Source organism: Chelonoidis abingdonii, chromosome 2 (assembly GCF_003597395.2).
Source record: "Chelonoidis abingdonii isolate Lonesome George chromosome 2, CheloAbing_2.0, whole genome shotgun sequence".
Taxonomy (NCBI): Eukaryota; Metazoa; Chordata; order Testudines; family Testudinidae; genus Chelonoidis; species Chelonoidis abingdonii.
In genome coordinates, this window is record NC_133770.1 from 133,144,113 (window position 1) to 133,158,884 (window position 14,772).

General features: G+C 45.2%; 1 protein-coding gene across 5 annotated transcripts in view; it reads left to right on the top strand.

The window, feature by feature from the left end:
- Positions 1–14,772, top strand: part of MTRR (5-methyltetrahydrofolate-homocysteine methyltransferase reductase) — a 152,825-nt gene that overhangs the window by 111,806 nt on the left and 26,247 nt on the right. For all 5 annotated transcript variants that reach the window (XM_032786521.2, XM_075062670.1, XM_075062671.1 and 2 more), the window contains one exon: positions 12,958–13,076. In XM_032786521.2, coding sequence (XP_032642412.1) covers positions 12,958–13,076 — 119 coding nt within the window. The remainder of the gene's footprint in view (positions 1–12,957; positions 13,077–14,772) is intronic.

Genomic DNA, 14,772 nt, shown 5'->3' on the forward strand with positions numbered 1-14,772 from the left:
CTGCCGCGTCTCACTCCGACCCCTCCGCCTAGGTAAGGCTTGGGATTCACCTAAATGGAATGCATACGAGCAACCACTCGAAGAAGAAAACAGGGTTACTCACCTTTGTAACTTGTTCTTCGAGATGTGTTGCTCATATCCATTCCACACCCACCCTCCTTCCCCACTGTCGGAGTAGCCGGCAAGAAGGAACTGAGGCGTGGCCGGGTCGGCCGGGGTATTTATACGCGCTATAGTGGCGCCACTCCAGGGGGCGCCCGGCCGACCCGTCGAGTGTTGCTAGGGTAAAAATTTTCTCCGACGGCTGTGCACGCGGCGCGCACACACCTAAATGGAATGGATATGAGCAACACATCTCGAAGAACAACAGTTACAAAGGTGAGTAACCCTGTTTTTCAGCTCCTTCACACTGTGTTTGTAACTTTCATCTCCTCTTCCACCAAACTCAAGTAAAAAGTAATGTACTGTGCATGGTGTTCAGTAGCAGCATACAAACTTCCTATCTTGTCTTAACTGGTTTAGGGGCCAGTTTCACAGGAAGAATTAAACCCACCGCCTAGATTGCCCTTTGCAGATTTTCTTTAAAATGCAATCTTCTGCTCAGTTGATGTTTACAAACTTTTTTGACTCTTTCTGTTAGCTTGTCAGCCTTTGGGATCTCAATAGCAAGGGCTACTATGTGAGCACTGCAGGTATGTTGAACTGAGTTAAGCAGTAATCTCAAAGCATTTGATTGTAAGCTTTTGATGTAGGGTTGTCAGAGATAGATGCACTTATATAATCAAAATCCACCCCAAAGGTATTCAGCACTTTGCAGTAGCATGTGCAATTGTGTTGTAAATAACAGGCTATAGATAAATTGTATCAGCAAGGAAAAAACAAAATATGTAACAGATACTCATCTTGGACATCAGTTAGTTTGTCAGTGACCAGGGACAGCATCCAGACTTTACAAATTCCATAATCTCCTTCTTCTGACACTTGTCAATTTTAGATAAATATTCATATCTCAGCTGGGTTGGTGAAGGAATCACTCCACCATTTACTACATTCTTTCTGAAAAATTCCAATAGCTTTTGGTTGTCCAGTTTTATTAAGAGAGATATTTATGCAAACAAATGTGTGTGTCTGGTCAATATTTAGGGAATTACTTGCTTTACAGTTTTCAGTGGAATTTGAAAACAAGGAAGTCACTGTTCTTCTTTGAGTGCTTGTTCATATCCATTCTACATTAGGTATGTGTGCCCGCATGCATGAGCGTCGGAAACTTTTTCCCTTAACAGCTCCCGGAGGGTCAGCGGGGCCCCCACCAGAGTGGCGCCACTGCGCCATGCATATATACCCCCGCTGGCCCGACCCCCTCCAGTTCCTTCTTACCATCCGTGGTGGCGTTGGAACAACCTCTTGCTCTTGTAAGAGAACCAATCCCTTAGCCTTAGAGTTGCATAGCTGTTATCAGTTAGCATTTCATTGTTTTTGGACACTTAATAGATTAGGTGCTTGGATGATTCAAGCATCCTCCCCGGGCCACGGGGCATGCCTCAGGCCCAAGGGTTTAAGGCTTGCGCCACGTGCCGCAAGTGACCCCCACGACTCCTGTTTACGTTGCCTGGGGTAAACTCACCAAGCAGAGAAGTGTAAAATTTGCAAGGCTTTTAAGCTGAGAACAAAGAAAGAGGGAGACTTTTGCTTAAAGCAGTTGTTTATGGAGGCCACGCTGTAACCATCGGGCCTGGAACGCCCAGTGCTGGCCTCAGCCTCCTCCGTGCAAGGCCGTGGCAAAAATCTCCCTCCAAGTGTCCTTGGATTCAGCAGAGATGGCAGCCAGGACAATCACTTTAGGCGTGGTCATGCGGCCTTCGGCGTGTCTTGAGGAGTCAGGTCTACTGCCTGAGGTCCAGAATTCGCTCCAGGACCTTTCCTTTGAAGGGTCCGGACCCTTCTCGAGCCAGATGGATGCAAAGCTGCATAGCTTCAAGGACTCTAGAGCTACACTCAAGTCGCTGGGTATGCACATCCCGGCGACTCAGAGGAAGCCCTTCAAGCCGCATCCTCCTCCCCAGTGCCAGAACCAGCTTTGTCCTCTACAGGAGCCTTACCGCAGATGAGACAGAGACAGCAGGAGATGGCGCAATAATAATAACAACTCCAATAGGCTGGGCCAAAGCCAAGGCCAACATAAATCTGAGCCAGGCCCTAAGCTAGGCTTTTGAAAGTGCGCTCGAGGACAGCATACCAGATCAACTACCGGATCCATTCCCTTGTTTCCACAGTCGCCTGTCCCGCTTCTGCCGTGCGTCGTCCAGCATGACGTCGGACTGTTGGGTGTTACGCACAGTGCAAAGTGGGTACATGGTACAGTTTTCCTCCCTGCCTACCCCTCACCCCCTTTCCCCGTCCCTCTTCAGGGACCCTTCTCACGAGCACCCCCTAGAAAAGGAGGTTCACTCGCTCCTTGAGGCGGGGGCGGTACAGCTAGTGCCCTTAGACCTAAGAGGGAAAGGGTTCTACTCCTGCTACTTCCTCATCCCCAAGGCCAAAGAGGGCCTTCATCCCATTCTAGACCTGCATGGGCTAAACAAGTTCCTGGTGAAGGCCCAGTTCTGCATAGTCTCTCTGGCCACCATCATCCCTTCCCTGGATCTGGGGGACTGGTACACTGCCCTCGACATGAAGGATGCGTACTTTCATATCGCCATCCACCCTGCGCATCACCGATTCCTGTGCTTCACCGTGAACCATGGACATTACCAGGTCACCGTTTGGCCTAGCTGCGACCCCACAGGTATTCACAAAATGCATGGCAGTAGTGGTGGTATTCTTATGGAGGCAGAGGATTCGAGTTTACCTGTACCTCGACGACTGACTCCTGGTGTGTTGGTCTGAAGAGGAGGTTCAGGCCCACGTTCGGTTGGCCTTAAGTCTGTTCCGCAAGCTGGGGTTCCTGGTCAACATCCCCAAGTCCACTCTCGTTCCAATGCAGAGAGTGGAATTCATCGGAGCAGTCCTAGACGCGGTACAGGCAAGGGCAAGCCTGCCAGAATCATGATTCCTGGCCATCCAGCAGCAGTGAACTCCCTGTGCCAGTTCCCCCCTACAATGGCCAGATGTTACCTGCAGCTGCTAGGCCACATGGCAGCATGCACACGTGGTCAAGCATGCCAGACTGAGACTCAGGACTCTGCAGACTTGGCTCACCCGTGTATACTGCCCAGGCAGGGACCCCCTGGACTTGATAGTGACAGCCCCAGGAGACATGCTGGTCTCCTTGATATGATGGCGGTCCCAGTCTGTGGTTTGCGAGGACATCCCCTTTGCCGCACAGCAGCCGGACTTGACGCTGGTAACAGACACGTCAGACCTCGAATGGGGGCTCACCTAGGGGACCTCAGGACTCAGGGCTTGTGGTCAGGGACGGAGCAATCGCTCCATATCAATGTGACGGAGCTCAGGGCGGTTCGTTCAACCTGCCAGACCTTTCATGCTACTCTGAGTGGTCACAGCATGACAGTTCTGACAGACAGCACAACCGCCATGTTTTACATAAACAAGCAGGGCGGAGCCCATTCCTCCCCACTCTGCCATGAGTCTCTCCTCCTCTGGAACTTTTGCATAGCCCATGCCATTTGCCTCAAGGCAGTATATCTTCCGGGGGAGCAGAACAAACTGGCAGACCACCTGAGCAGGTCTTACTGCATGCACAAATGGATGCTCAGAGCAGACCTCATGCTTTCGGTCTTCTGAAAGTGGAGGTTTCCTGGGTAGACCTGTTCACTACCGAGGGCAACGCCCAATGCCTGCAGTTCTGCGCATTCCAGGATCACAGCCTGGGCTCAATAGCCGACGCATTCGCAATCCCGTGAGGAAGGGAATTGAAGTACACCTTTCCCCGATCCCCCTGGTGCACAAGGTACTGCTCAAGGTACGCAGGGACAGGGCGTCTATCATTCTCATCGTCCCAGCCTGGACCCGCCAGCACTGGTTCACCAAGCTTCTGGAGCTGTCGGTTGAGGCCCGGATAACCCTGCCCCCTACACTAGGACTTCATTACGCAGAACAGAGGATGGCTTCTCCACCCTGACCTGCATCTGACAGCATGGAAGCTGTGTGGTTAAATACTTTGGAGAGCCAGTGCTCCTTTCCTGTGCAGCAGGTTCTACTTGGTAGCAGGAAGTCCTCTACCAGGGCAACTTACTTGGCCAAATGGAAGAGGTTCTCATGCTGGTGTGGGCCACAACAGGTACAGCCATTCCAGGCCCCAGAGCCAACCATTCTAGAATACCTACTGGACCTCAAGCAGAAGGGGCTGGCCCCGTCCTCAATTAAGATGCACCTGGAAACTATCTCCACCTTCCACTCAGGGTTTTCAGATAGCTCAATTTTCTCCCACTCAAAGATGGGGCGATTCGTCAAAGAATTGGAAAGGGCGTTCCCTTACTCACGCCCCCCAGTCCCACCATGGAATCTTAACTTAGTCCTTTCTAAGCTCATGGATGCCCAGTTCGAGCCCCTGGCTACCTGCTTCCTTCTCCACCTTTCCTGCAAGGTAGCATTCCTGGTGGCTATCACCTCGGCCAGAAGGGTATCTAGCTGAGGGCTCTCACCTCGGAGCCACTATAAACTGTGTTTCACAAAGACAAGGTGCAACTCTGCCCACATCCTAAGTTCCTCCCAAAGGTGGTCTCACAATTCCATTTGGGCCAGGACATTTGTCTGCTGGTGTTTTTTTCCAAACCCCATGTGGAGCGAGTCACCGCAGCCTGCACACCAGGAGCTGTTAAGGGAAAAAGTTTCCGACGCTCATGAACGCGGCGCGCACACCTAATGTGGAATGGACGTGAACAACATCTCGAAGAACAACAGTTACAAAAAGATAAGTAACCGGGTTTTTTTTGTTTCTTCACAAGTAAGAGTTGCTATACTGCTCTGGGTTTTCAGCTTTCTCTCTTGATAAGCACCTAAATCCAGCTGATTGTTTTGACTTGTTTTGGTAGTGATGTACGGTAACTTTTCAGGAGGTATGGAAAAGCTTATCTCCATCACTGGGTAAAACTCATGGTGGATACTTCTGCATGTGATCTGCTGCAGACACCTTTTTAACTTTTTTTTTTTTTACAAGACATCAATTTTCTTGTTTGCAGTGTACAGTGTTTCCTATCTAGATTGTATTGAGTCACATTGATGATGTGATTACTTTGCCGCACTTTTTTTTGTGCATGTGGGAGAATAGTACTCATGGAGATGTAACATCTTAACTGTGCAGTTTGCTAAGGTGATTTTTGTATGAAATAATTTGTACAAATTTTCATTTTGTTTAAGAATATTGAAAAAAATGTGGTGTTGGGCTAACTCCACCTGTGTTAGAGTGCTATTGGGGGCTGTAAGTGTTGCCCAGGAGATGCTCTTTTTCTCTCAGTGGTGAACCTCATGATTTTTCCATCTCTTGTGAGGTCTTGTAACAGACCAGGTTACTGAAAGTTACTATATTGGAAAAGTTTCTGGAACAACCATAGAAGATTGAGAGATTTCTGGTGTGTATTTAAGGTCAGGGAACTGTTGGAAGATGATACCTTTTTACAGCACCTTACATGTATATTATTTATTGCCTCATGAGAAGGGATTTATAGTGTATTTTTTTGTCAGAGAATTGCTTGCCATCATTTATATTTATCATGCTCTCAGGCTCATTAGAAATAAGTGAAATACCAGATACGTGGCAGGGTATTGTATAATCAGCATGCCAAAAAGGAAGAACAACTGACACCAAAAAGTTTAGGTCACCATCTATTTGATTAAAAGACGGAATCCCATTGCAAGATATCCAGCGGTATATTTGTCAAATATTTGTCAGCGGTAATTTGTCAAATTTACTAGAGCAAGACCCGTCTTACAAATTATCTTAATTTTTTAAAAATTATTTTCAAGGGAAATTGACTAAGTGTGCATATGTAGTTCATCCCAGCTTTCAGGAACAGCTTTGATTTAATATATATTATCACTTTTTAATCTACTACTGGGATATAGGAAAGGGGCCTAAACATATGGTGGGTGTGGGGAGCGGGGCGGGGAGAGAAGAATGAAAGGTTAATTACTACTGTGGGCTGAACAAAATTCTAAGATGTTTTTATCTGCTGTGTAAACTAAAATTCAACATAGATAAATGTGCAGAAGTACACATTGACTGCAAAATATATAGAATACCAATAGAAAATGAATAAGGCTGATGTTGAGTAGAAATATACTAGATTAATTACAAACCCTTTTAAAAATAGATGTGTATATATACCATTTGCAGAAGCAATATTAAAAAAATGAAACCCACGCACAGTCTTGGAATACATAATGGCAAAAGTAAACCACTAACTGAAGTATGATAGAATGTACTATGGTTATGTAAATACAAACATCAGCTTCCCCTGCAGGAATTGCACTAATTTCTTATTGTTAAATATCAAAAAGAAACATAGGGCTGTAATATTTTTAGAGATAGGATAAAAGAGAGCTGCTCACAGGGGATTAAACAATAAGAATTGAACACAGAGTTATTGTTATTTAAAAAAAAACTTGTTTTACATGGTAGAGCAGAATTTCTTAAATTTTGTTTTTACATTTCTCTTCTCAAAACTTTATAAATAAATAATGTGGGGCCTCACTTAACTAAGGGCCTAATGTTGCATCACTGAATTAATTCACAAAAAAAAATTTCCCGTTTTCCATTGACTTCAGTAGAGTAGGTTGAGTCCCCCATTATTATTATTTATATAGCGGTATAGGCTAAAGGCTACAATTTGGGATTAGGCCCACACTCCACTAGTCACCATACATGAACAGCAAAAAGATAGTCACTGCCTAGAAGAATTGATAATTTGAAGTATAAGACAGGAGACAACAAATGGATGCAACAAGAGGATTGGGCGAGCACAACGTAGCAGTGAGATCATAGAATCATAGAACTGGAAGGGACCTCAAGAGGTCATCTAGTCCAGTCCCTTGCACTCAAGGCACGACTAAGTATTATCTAGACCATCCCTGACAGGTGTTCGTCAAACCTGCTCTTAAAAATCCCCCATGATGGACATTCTACAACCTCCCTAGGCAATTTATTCCAGTGCTTAACCACTCTGACAATTAGGAATTTTTTCCTAATGTCCAACGTAAACTGTCCTTGCTGCAATTGCTTCTTGTCCTATCCTCAGAGGTTAAGAAGAACAGTTTTTCTCTCTCCTTCTTGTAACAACGTTTTATGTACTTGAAAACTGTTATCATGTCCCCTCCCAGTCTTTTCTTCTCTAGACTAAACAAACCCAGTTTTTTCAATCTTCTCTCATAGGTCATGTTTTCTAGACCTTTAATCATTTTTGTTGCTCTTCTCTGGACTTTTTCCAATTTGTCCACATCTTTCCTGGAAAGTGGCACCCAAAACTGGAGACAATACTTCAGTTGAGGCCTAATCAGCGGAAAGTAGAGCGGAAGAATTACTTCTTGTGTCTTGCTTACAATACTCCTAGTAATACATCCCAGAATGATGTTTGCTTTTTTTGGCAACAGCGTTAGATGGTTGACTCATATTTAGCTTGTGATCCACTATGACCCCCAGATACCTTTCCACAGTACTCCTTCTTAGGCAATTTCCCATTTTCTGTGTGCAACTGATTATTCCTTCCTAAGTGGAGTATTTTGCATTTGTCCTTATTGAATTTCATCCTATTTACTTCAGACCATTCTCCAGTTTGTCCAGATCATTTTGAATTTTAATCCTATCCTCCAAAGCACTTGCAACCCCTCCCATCTTGGTATCATCCACAAACTTTATAAGTATACTCTCTATGCCATTATGTAAATCATTGATGAAGATATTGAACAGAACCAGACCCAGAACCAATCTCTGTGGGACCCCACTCATTATGCCCTTTTAGCATGACTATAAGCCACTAATAACTACTTTCTGGGAACGATTTTCCAACCAATTGTGCACCCACCTTATAGTAGCTCCATCTAGGTTATATTTTCCTTGTTTGTTTATGAGAAGGTCATAGGAGACAGTATCAAAAGTCAAGATATACCACATCTGCCACTTCTCTCCTATCTACAAGACTTGTTACCCTGTCAAAGAAAGCTGTCAGGTTGGTTTGACACGATTTGTTGTTGACAAATCCATGCTGACTGTTATTTATCACCTTATCATCTTCTAGGCAGGGCCGGGTCCAGGCACCAGCATTCCAAGCTGGTGCTTGGGACGGCAATATGCAAAGGGCGGCAGTCCCTGTTGTTTTACCCCCAAGCAGCGCGCAGAATTGCCGGCACAGAGGACGGAGGCAGTCCGTGCGCCTTTAGGCGGCAGGTGCGTTTCCGCGGTGACGGCAGTTCGGTGGCAGCTTCTATGTTTAGTTGTACACGGTGGCTTCAGCTAATCATAGAAGCTGCCGCTGAACTGCCGCCGCCGCGGAAACACGCCTGCTGCCCTAAGGGCGCATGGACTGCCGCCCGCGGCGGCAATTTGGCGCGCTGCTTGGGGCGGCAAAAACTGTAGAGCCAGCCCTGCTTCTAGATGTTTGAAAATTGATTGCTTAATTATTTGCTCCTTTACCTTTCCAGGTACAGAAGTTAAGCTGACTGGTCTGTAATTTCCTGGGTTGTCCTTATTTTCTTTTTAAAAGATGGGCATTATATTTGCCCTTTTCCGGTCTTCTGGAATATCTCCCTCTTCCAAACGGATATCTTCTTTCAAAGATAGTTGCTAATGGCTTAGATATCTTCTCAGTCAGCTCCTTGAGTGTTTTAGGATGCATTTCATCAGGCCCTGGTGATCTGAAGACATCTAACTTGTCTAAGTAATTTTTTACTTGTTTTTTCCCTATTTTAGATCTGATCCTACCTCATTTTCACTGGCATTCACTATGTTAGACGTCCAATTGCCACCAACCTTCTTAGTGAAATTTGAAACAAAGATGATTACAGTATTACAAACAGCAGTCGCAATTCACCAGCTGCCTAGCACATTGTCATGTGTTTTGTGGGCATCACAGTTAGGTGGAGTTGAAGGAGTTATTTGAAGAAGGATAATGTAGTGGCTTTGTGATGATTTTATGCACATGTGATGGGGTATATAAATCCCAGCCAGTCCTACCCTGCCATACTTGCAGGAGATGCACACACTATAGATCAGGGATCTCAAACTCAAATCACCACACAAGGACTAGTACATTGACTGGAGGGCTGCATCACTGACACCTTTTCATATAAAGATACAAAAACTCCTCCCATCCCACCCCCGGCCCCACCCCACCCCCACTCTAATCCTTCCATGAGGCCGCCGCTCCTCCTCCTCCTCCCACCTTTTCCCCGCCCCCTTTTCAACCTCTTCCCCAAATCCCCACTCCTGCCCCTCTTCTTCTCCACTTCCTCCTCTGAGGTTACTGCTCCCCACTCCTCCCCCCTCCCTCCTGAAAAGCGCTGTTTAGTGGCGGAAAGCACCAGGAGGTAGGCAGAGGAGCGGGAATGCAGTGCGCTGGGGGGGAAGCGGGGGCGGCAGGTGAGGGGAGCTTGGCGACCGCAGGAAATAACTCCGAGGGGGGGAGCTTTGTGAGCTGCAGCAAATAACTCTGTGGGCTGCATGTTTGACACCCCACTATAGATGGTGTTAAAAGGGAATAGAACAGCTCATTTGTGGGCAAACCAGGGAGGAGAGTAGACCTGCAACTTGCAGCTCCTGAGGAAAGGGCTGAGGGAAGGCAGGATCTCTCTCAGCAACAGCTACCGGAAGGTTCCTTCCTGAGGGAAGAGAGGACCTGCTTCAGATGCACCCTGAAAGGGAAGTGTTTCCTTCTCTCTCTCTCTCTCTCTCTCTCATATGAATTGTTTGTTTGTGTTAATTCCCCTTGGCTTGTTTGTGGACTACCAGGACAGGGGAGAGACTGGGAATTGACCTGGCCACAGGGCCAAGTCACAGGAGGAGGCAGCTGCTGCCCTGAGAGAGAGAGAGAGAGAGAGATGCCACAACAAGCATGGCCACAAGGAGTGGTAGGAAGTGGTCCAGGAAGGGCAGTCTCAAGGCACTCTTGGGTTGTCAGACCTTTGATAGCCCTCACAGGGCCCTAGGCTGGAACCCAGTGGAGTGGGAGGTCCCTGGCTCCCCTACCAACCTGCCCTCCACCCCACATGTTGGAGGGTCTAAGCCCTGACAAGGCAATGCTCCCCATAAAAGCAAACCATTACAGTGTAGCTACTCTTATGCAAAAGGGGTGGCATTTAAGAAATCACAGAGGTGCCTGAGGAAAAACTGCACCGATGGACAATGAATGTTGACATCACTGGCAGAGCAGAGGTGGGGGTTGACATGATTGGCTTTAAAAGAAAAAGACAAGCAGTTTGTGTTTGATGCAGAGAAACAGGGGGAACTAATAGAGGAATGCTGGGGAGCGTAATGTGGTTAGAAGGATGATCCAAAAAGATACTTGTAGTGACATTTTCAGTGGATTTAAGGAGGCAAGATTGCATTTGTCAAAATCAGAGAGGAAGGTGTTGCAATATGTGAGATGTTGGAGGGCCTGGATAAGTTTTGTCTGTGTGGACAGAGGGAAGTCTGAATCTCAGAAGTGTTTTGCAGGAAGAAGCAGCAAGATTTAGTCATGGCCTAGATGTGAAGGTCTACAGAGAAAGCTGAGTCAAAAATAGTGCCCAGACTATTGACCTGAGTTGCAAGGTCTCTTCCCTGGTGGTGCTGTCCACAGTGATGGAGAAAAGAGCCTCTTCTAAGGCAGATGTCTTATTTTATCTTTTATTTTTTAGCTGAACTAGTTCAATTGGGCGAGCATTGGAGTGAAGATCTAAAGGTCCCATTTCAAATCTGGCTTCTTGTGGTAGATTCTCTATCACTGACAATTTTTCATCCAGCATTGGATGTTTTTCTAAAAGCTATGCTCTAGGAATTTTTTCAGGGAAGCTCTATGGGCTGTGGTATACAGGAGATCAGATTAGATAACCACAGCAATCCCTTCTGGCCTTATATCTGTGAATCTCTTCTCCCAACCATCCCTTTGAAAACCGTCTCTCTTAAATTGGGGGTAGGGAAATTTTATAATATTGTAAACCTCTAGACAGGGGAACCCTGTTAACCTTATTTCTATCTGGGTAATTATTATTTTCAATTAAGATGGCACAAACAGACCAATATAGAGAATATTTAATGTTCAACAGATGGTACAATTTTTTTTGAGAGAAAAATGTGTATGTGTGTCTCTCTCTTCCCACTCCTCACACAGAGAGTCGGTCTTGCAGTTCCAGAGACACTCACATTTGACTCTCTTTTCCATAATAATAAGAGATGATGGGAGGCAGGGGTCACAAGTGGAAGGAAAGAAACAGTTTAAGATTAGCACCAAGAAACCTTGTTTGCTCAGAGTACTACAGATCAAAATTTCAAGAATCTCTAAAAATACCTCACCTAAATTTGTGATTGTATCAGGGTACGTCTACACTGCACGATTATTTCGAATTAGCTTAAACCGATATTACAAAACAGATCTAATAAAATCGGTTTAGTGCGTCCACAGTGGGATCACGAAATCGATTGTTTGCGTCCATGGTCCAAAGCTACCATCGATTTCAGGAGCGGTGCACTGTGGGTAGCTGTTCCTCAGCTATCCAATATTCCACGTCCGGTGAGAAAGCACAGTGCCTGATGGGCAGAAAATTGCCCCGGGTGGTGCTGGGTCAGCCTCACCCTCCCTTTGTGAGCAGCAGACAACCTTTGGCGCCTTTTTTCCGGAGTGCATTGAGCAATCGCCATAGCACACAATCATGGACCCTGAGATCACAAACGGTATCCTACCGGTTGTCAACACCTCGCATACTCCTCTGCAACAGCTATTCAGTACACGAGGGTGACATTTACAGTACTCAAGGAATTATTTTATTTACTTCTCTTTCACGTGTGGGGGGGGGGGAAGAAGACTGACGAGCTGTTCCGTGAACACGCAAGACACCGTGTATTAAGCACAGACATTGGGCGCTCAGGCAAGATGCAAATAGTTTTCAGAGACCTGCGTGGAGACTGGTAGCTGTAGTCCTCATTACCCCCTCCTCCCTCCCCATGAGCATCCGTTGAGTCTCTGGCTTCCCGTTACGGTTATCACGCACCGCTGTGTATCCTGGAGTTATTTTTCAAAGGCTTTGGCATTTCCTGTTCTTAACGAGCTCTGATAAAACAGATTTTATCTCACCATACAGCGATCAGATCTAGTATCTCCCGTAAGGTTCAATGCAGGAGCTACTTTTGCATTTGAACTGCATCGCCACAAGTGCTGATCAGAGCTGGACACGTGAAGCAGGAATGTCATTCTAAAGGTCTCGGCTTTTTCTTTACCGGCACTCCGCATCCGAGTTCGGATTGCGGACACAGGCGTCAGTGGTGCACTGTGGGATACCTTAGGAGGCCAATAATGTCGATTTCCGTCCACACGAACCCTAATCCGAGTTATCACTATCGAATTTAGCGCTACTCCTCTCGTCTGGGAGGAGTTCCAAAATCGGTTTAAGGAGCCGTTTAACTCGATATTAATGACGATGTCGTGTGAACGGGTACAGCGTTAAATCAGTATATCGGCCATTAAACCGATTTAAAGTCACAGTGTAGACCTGGCCTCAGTTTTCATAGTCCGAAACCCATGTGTCTGTGTGCATTTGCCCACTTTTGGATATGTGGATAGATAGACTGCAAATTTGGCATCTATATTTTCAGAGACCTAAGCTGGGAAGTTTAAGCAGACTACTGTCATTCAAATGTAATTCATTAATTTGCTCTATGTGCCTGTGTACTTGTGTGCATGTGTGTGGGAACATATATATATGAAAAAAGGTAGACATACACAACTTTCAAAGCTCCAAAGACCACATGATCATTTGACTGCCTACAGAATTTCTTCAGTTATATTGTAACAGTATTTAATTTCATTCTAGGTCTCCATTTTTGCTCGTCCAATCAACACTTTTCATTTACCTTCAGATCCATCTGTCCCTTTTATGATGGTGGGTCCAGGAACTGGAGTTTCACCTTTTATTGGTTTTCTGCAACATAGGTATGTGCTGCATTATTACATGAAAAGCTACCAGTTTGTTATGTTAAGGAATATGTTTCATAACATCTGGAGCCGGGTAGACGTAATGGGTAACTTTTTTCAGTTGTTTCTGGTTGGACATATTCTCATGCCACTTACTACAACATCACTAGGGTTTTTGTTGGAAACAATTTTATTTTAATTTTCATAGTGTCTAAATTCATGAAACATATGTTTTCACATAAATGTGCCTGATATAGGGGGAATTGGAGGGTTCAAGGGACTGATAAGAAGAAACAAAATCTTTCATTTCTGGGTCTCTAGTAGGAGACCAGAAGAGGTCAATAGTTATTGAAAGTTGTTACTATGCTGTTGTTTGACCTAAGAGAAATGAATTTGTATTCTCAGTTCATTTCCTTCAGAACTGGAGTCCACATCACAAAACTTACCATGGCAAATGGAATTTCTTGACAGTCTTTCTGGCAGTCTTTTTTAAGAGGCCATGTATTGAATGGGCATGGATATTGGAGTTCCTGCTGACTCTAGGGGTATGTTTAAATGGCAAAACAAATACCTGTGGCAGCAAGTCTCAGAGCCTAGATCTACAGGCTTGGACTTATGCTGTAACGCTGAAAATAGCTGTGTAAGCATTCAGACGCAGGCTCTGAATCCAAGAGTGGTTTTAGAACTCAAGGTCCAGCCCAAACCCAAATATTTAAACAGCTATTTTTAGCACCATAGCATGAGGCTCAGTCTGTAAACCTGGCCTTTGAGACTCAATGCTGTGGGTTTTTTAAGCTTTGTAGACATACCCCAAGAGATCCCACCAGGTGATGGCTGAAGAACACGAGCAAAATTTTGGGAGATACATGCCAATGCTACTGCTGTTCCTGTTCTGCAGATGAATAAAGGGCATTGTACCCCAAAACAGATGTCGGGTACCCCCAGAATAGCTCACCTATTACCCCTCCTGTGTTTACTACAGATTTCCTAAAAACAACCCACTTATTAACTATTCTGTTTTCTTAAGGTATGGGTCTCCAGGGCAGCTAAGGAAATACCTGGAGAACATGAATACAGCCTTTCAATAAATAACTGACAGAAACAGTATTTTTTTCCAAAACAAGGCATCTTTGGATTAGTATAAGCAATAATCTCTAATACAGTAGTAATCTAAAAACACAAATCCCTTCAACAAGTTAAAGAGCACCCCAGCCGCAATAACATACAGTTGAAATGGTTCTTAGTGGTTGTACCCTGTCACAGATGGCCAATGTCACAGCTGCGGACAGAAATTTCTATATGCTTTAAATCTTATACATTTCTTTCACTATCAACACCCATGCATATGTCTTTATTAACCCACACATGCATACTAACACTATACTATGCTTTTCTATACTGTACTATAATTATAACTGGCAAGCTTACTCTGTTGACTTCTGCTGCCATTACTGCTTCTTCAGGTCTGCTGCTGTTCTTCTCTGCTTTGTTCTCTTCAGTTCCTACTCCTTCAGCTGCTCCGCTGACACACTGCCTTTTATAGCGTCCTGTCAGAACTTTCTAGACGCATAACATCATCAGATCTTTCCTGCACATGCTCAGTACCAAACATTATCTCACATTCTTTAATGCATGCCAACATTCCACACGTGCTTACTGCCATTGGTTACCCAAGAGTTATGATTACATCATCTGACCTTTCCCTTACTTTTGA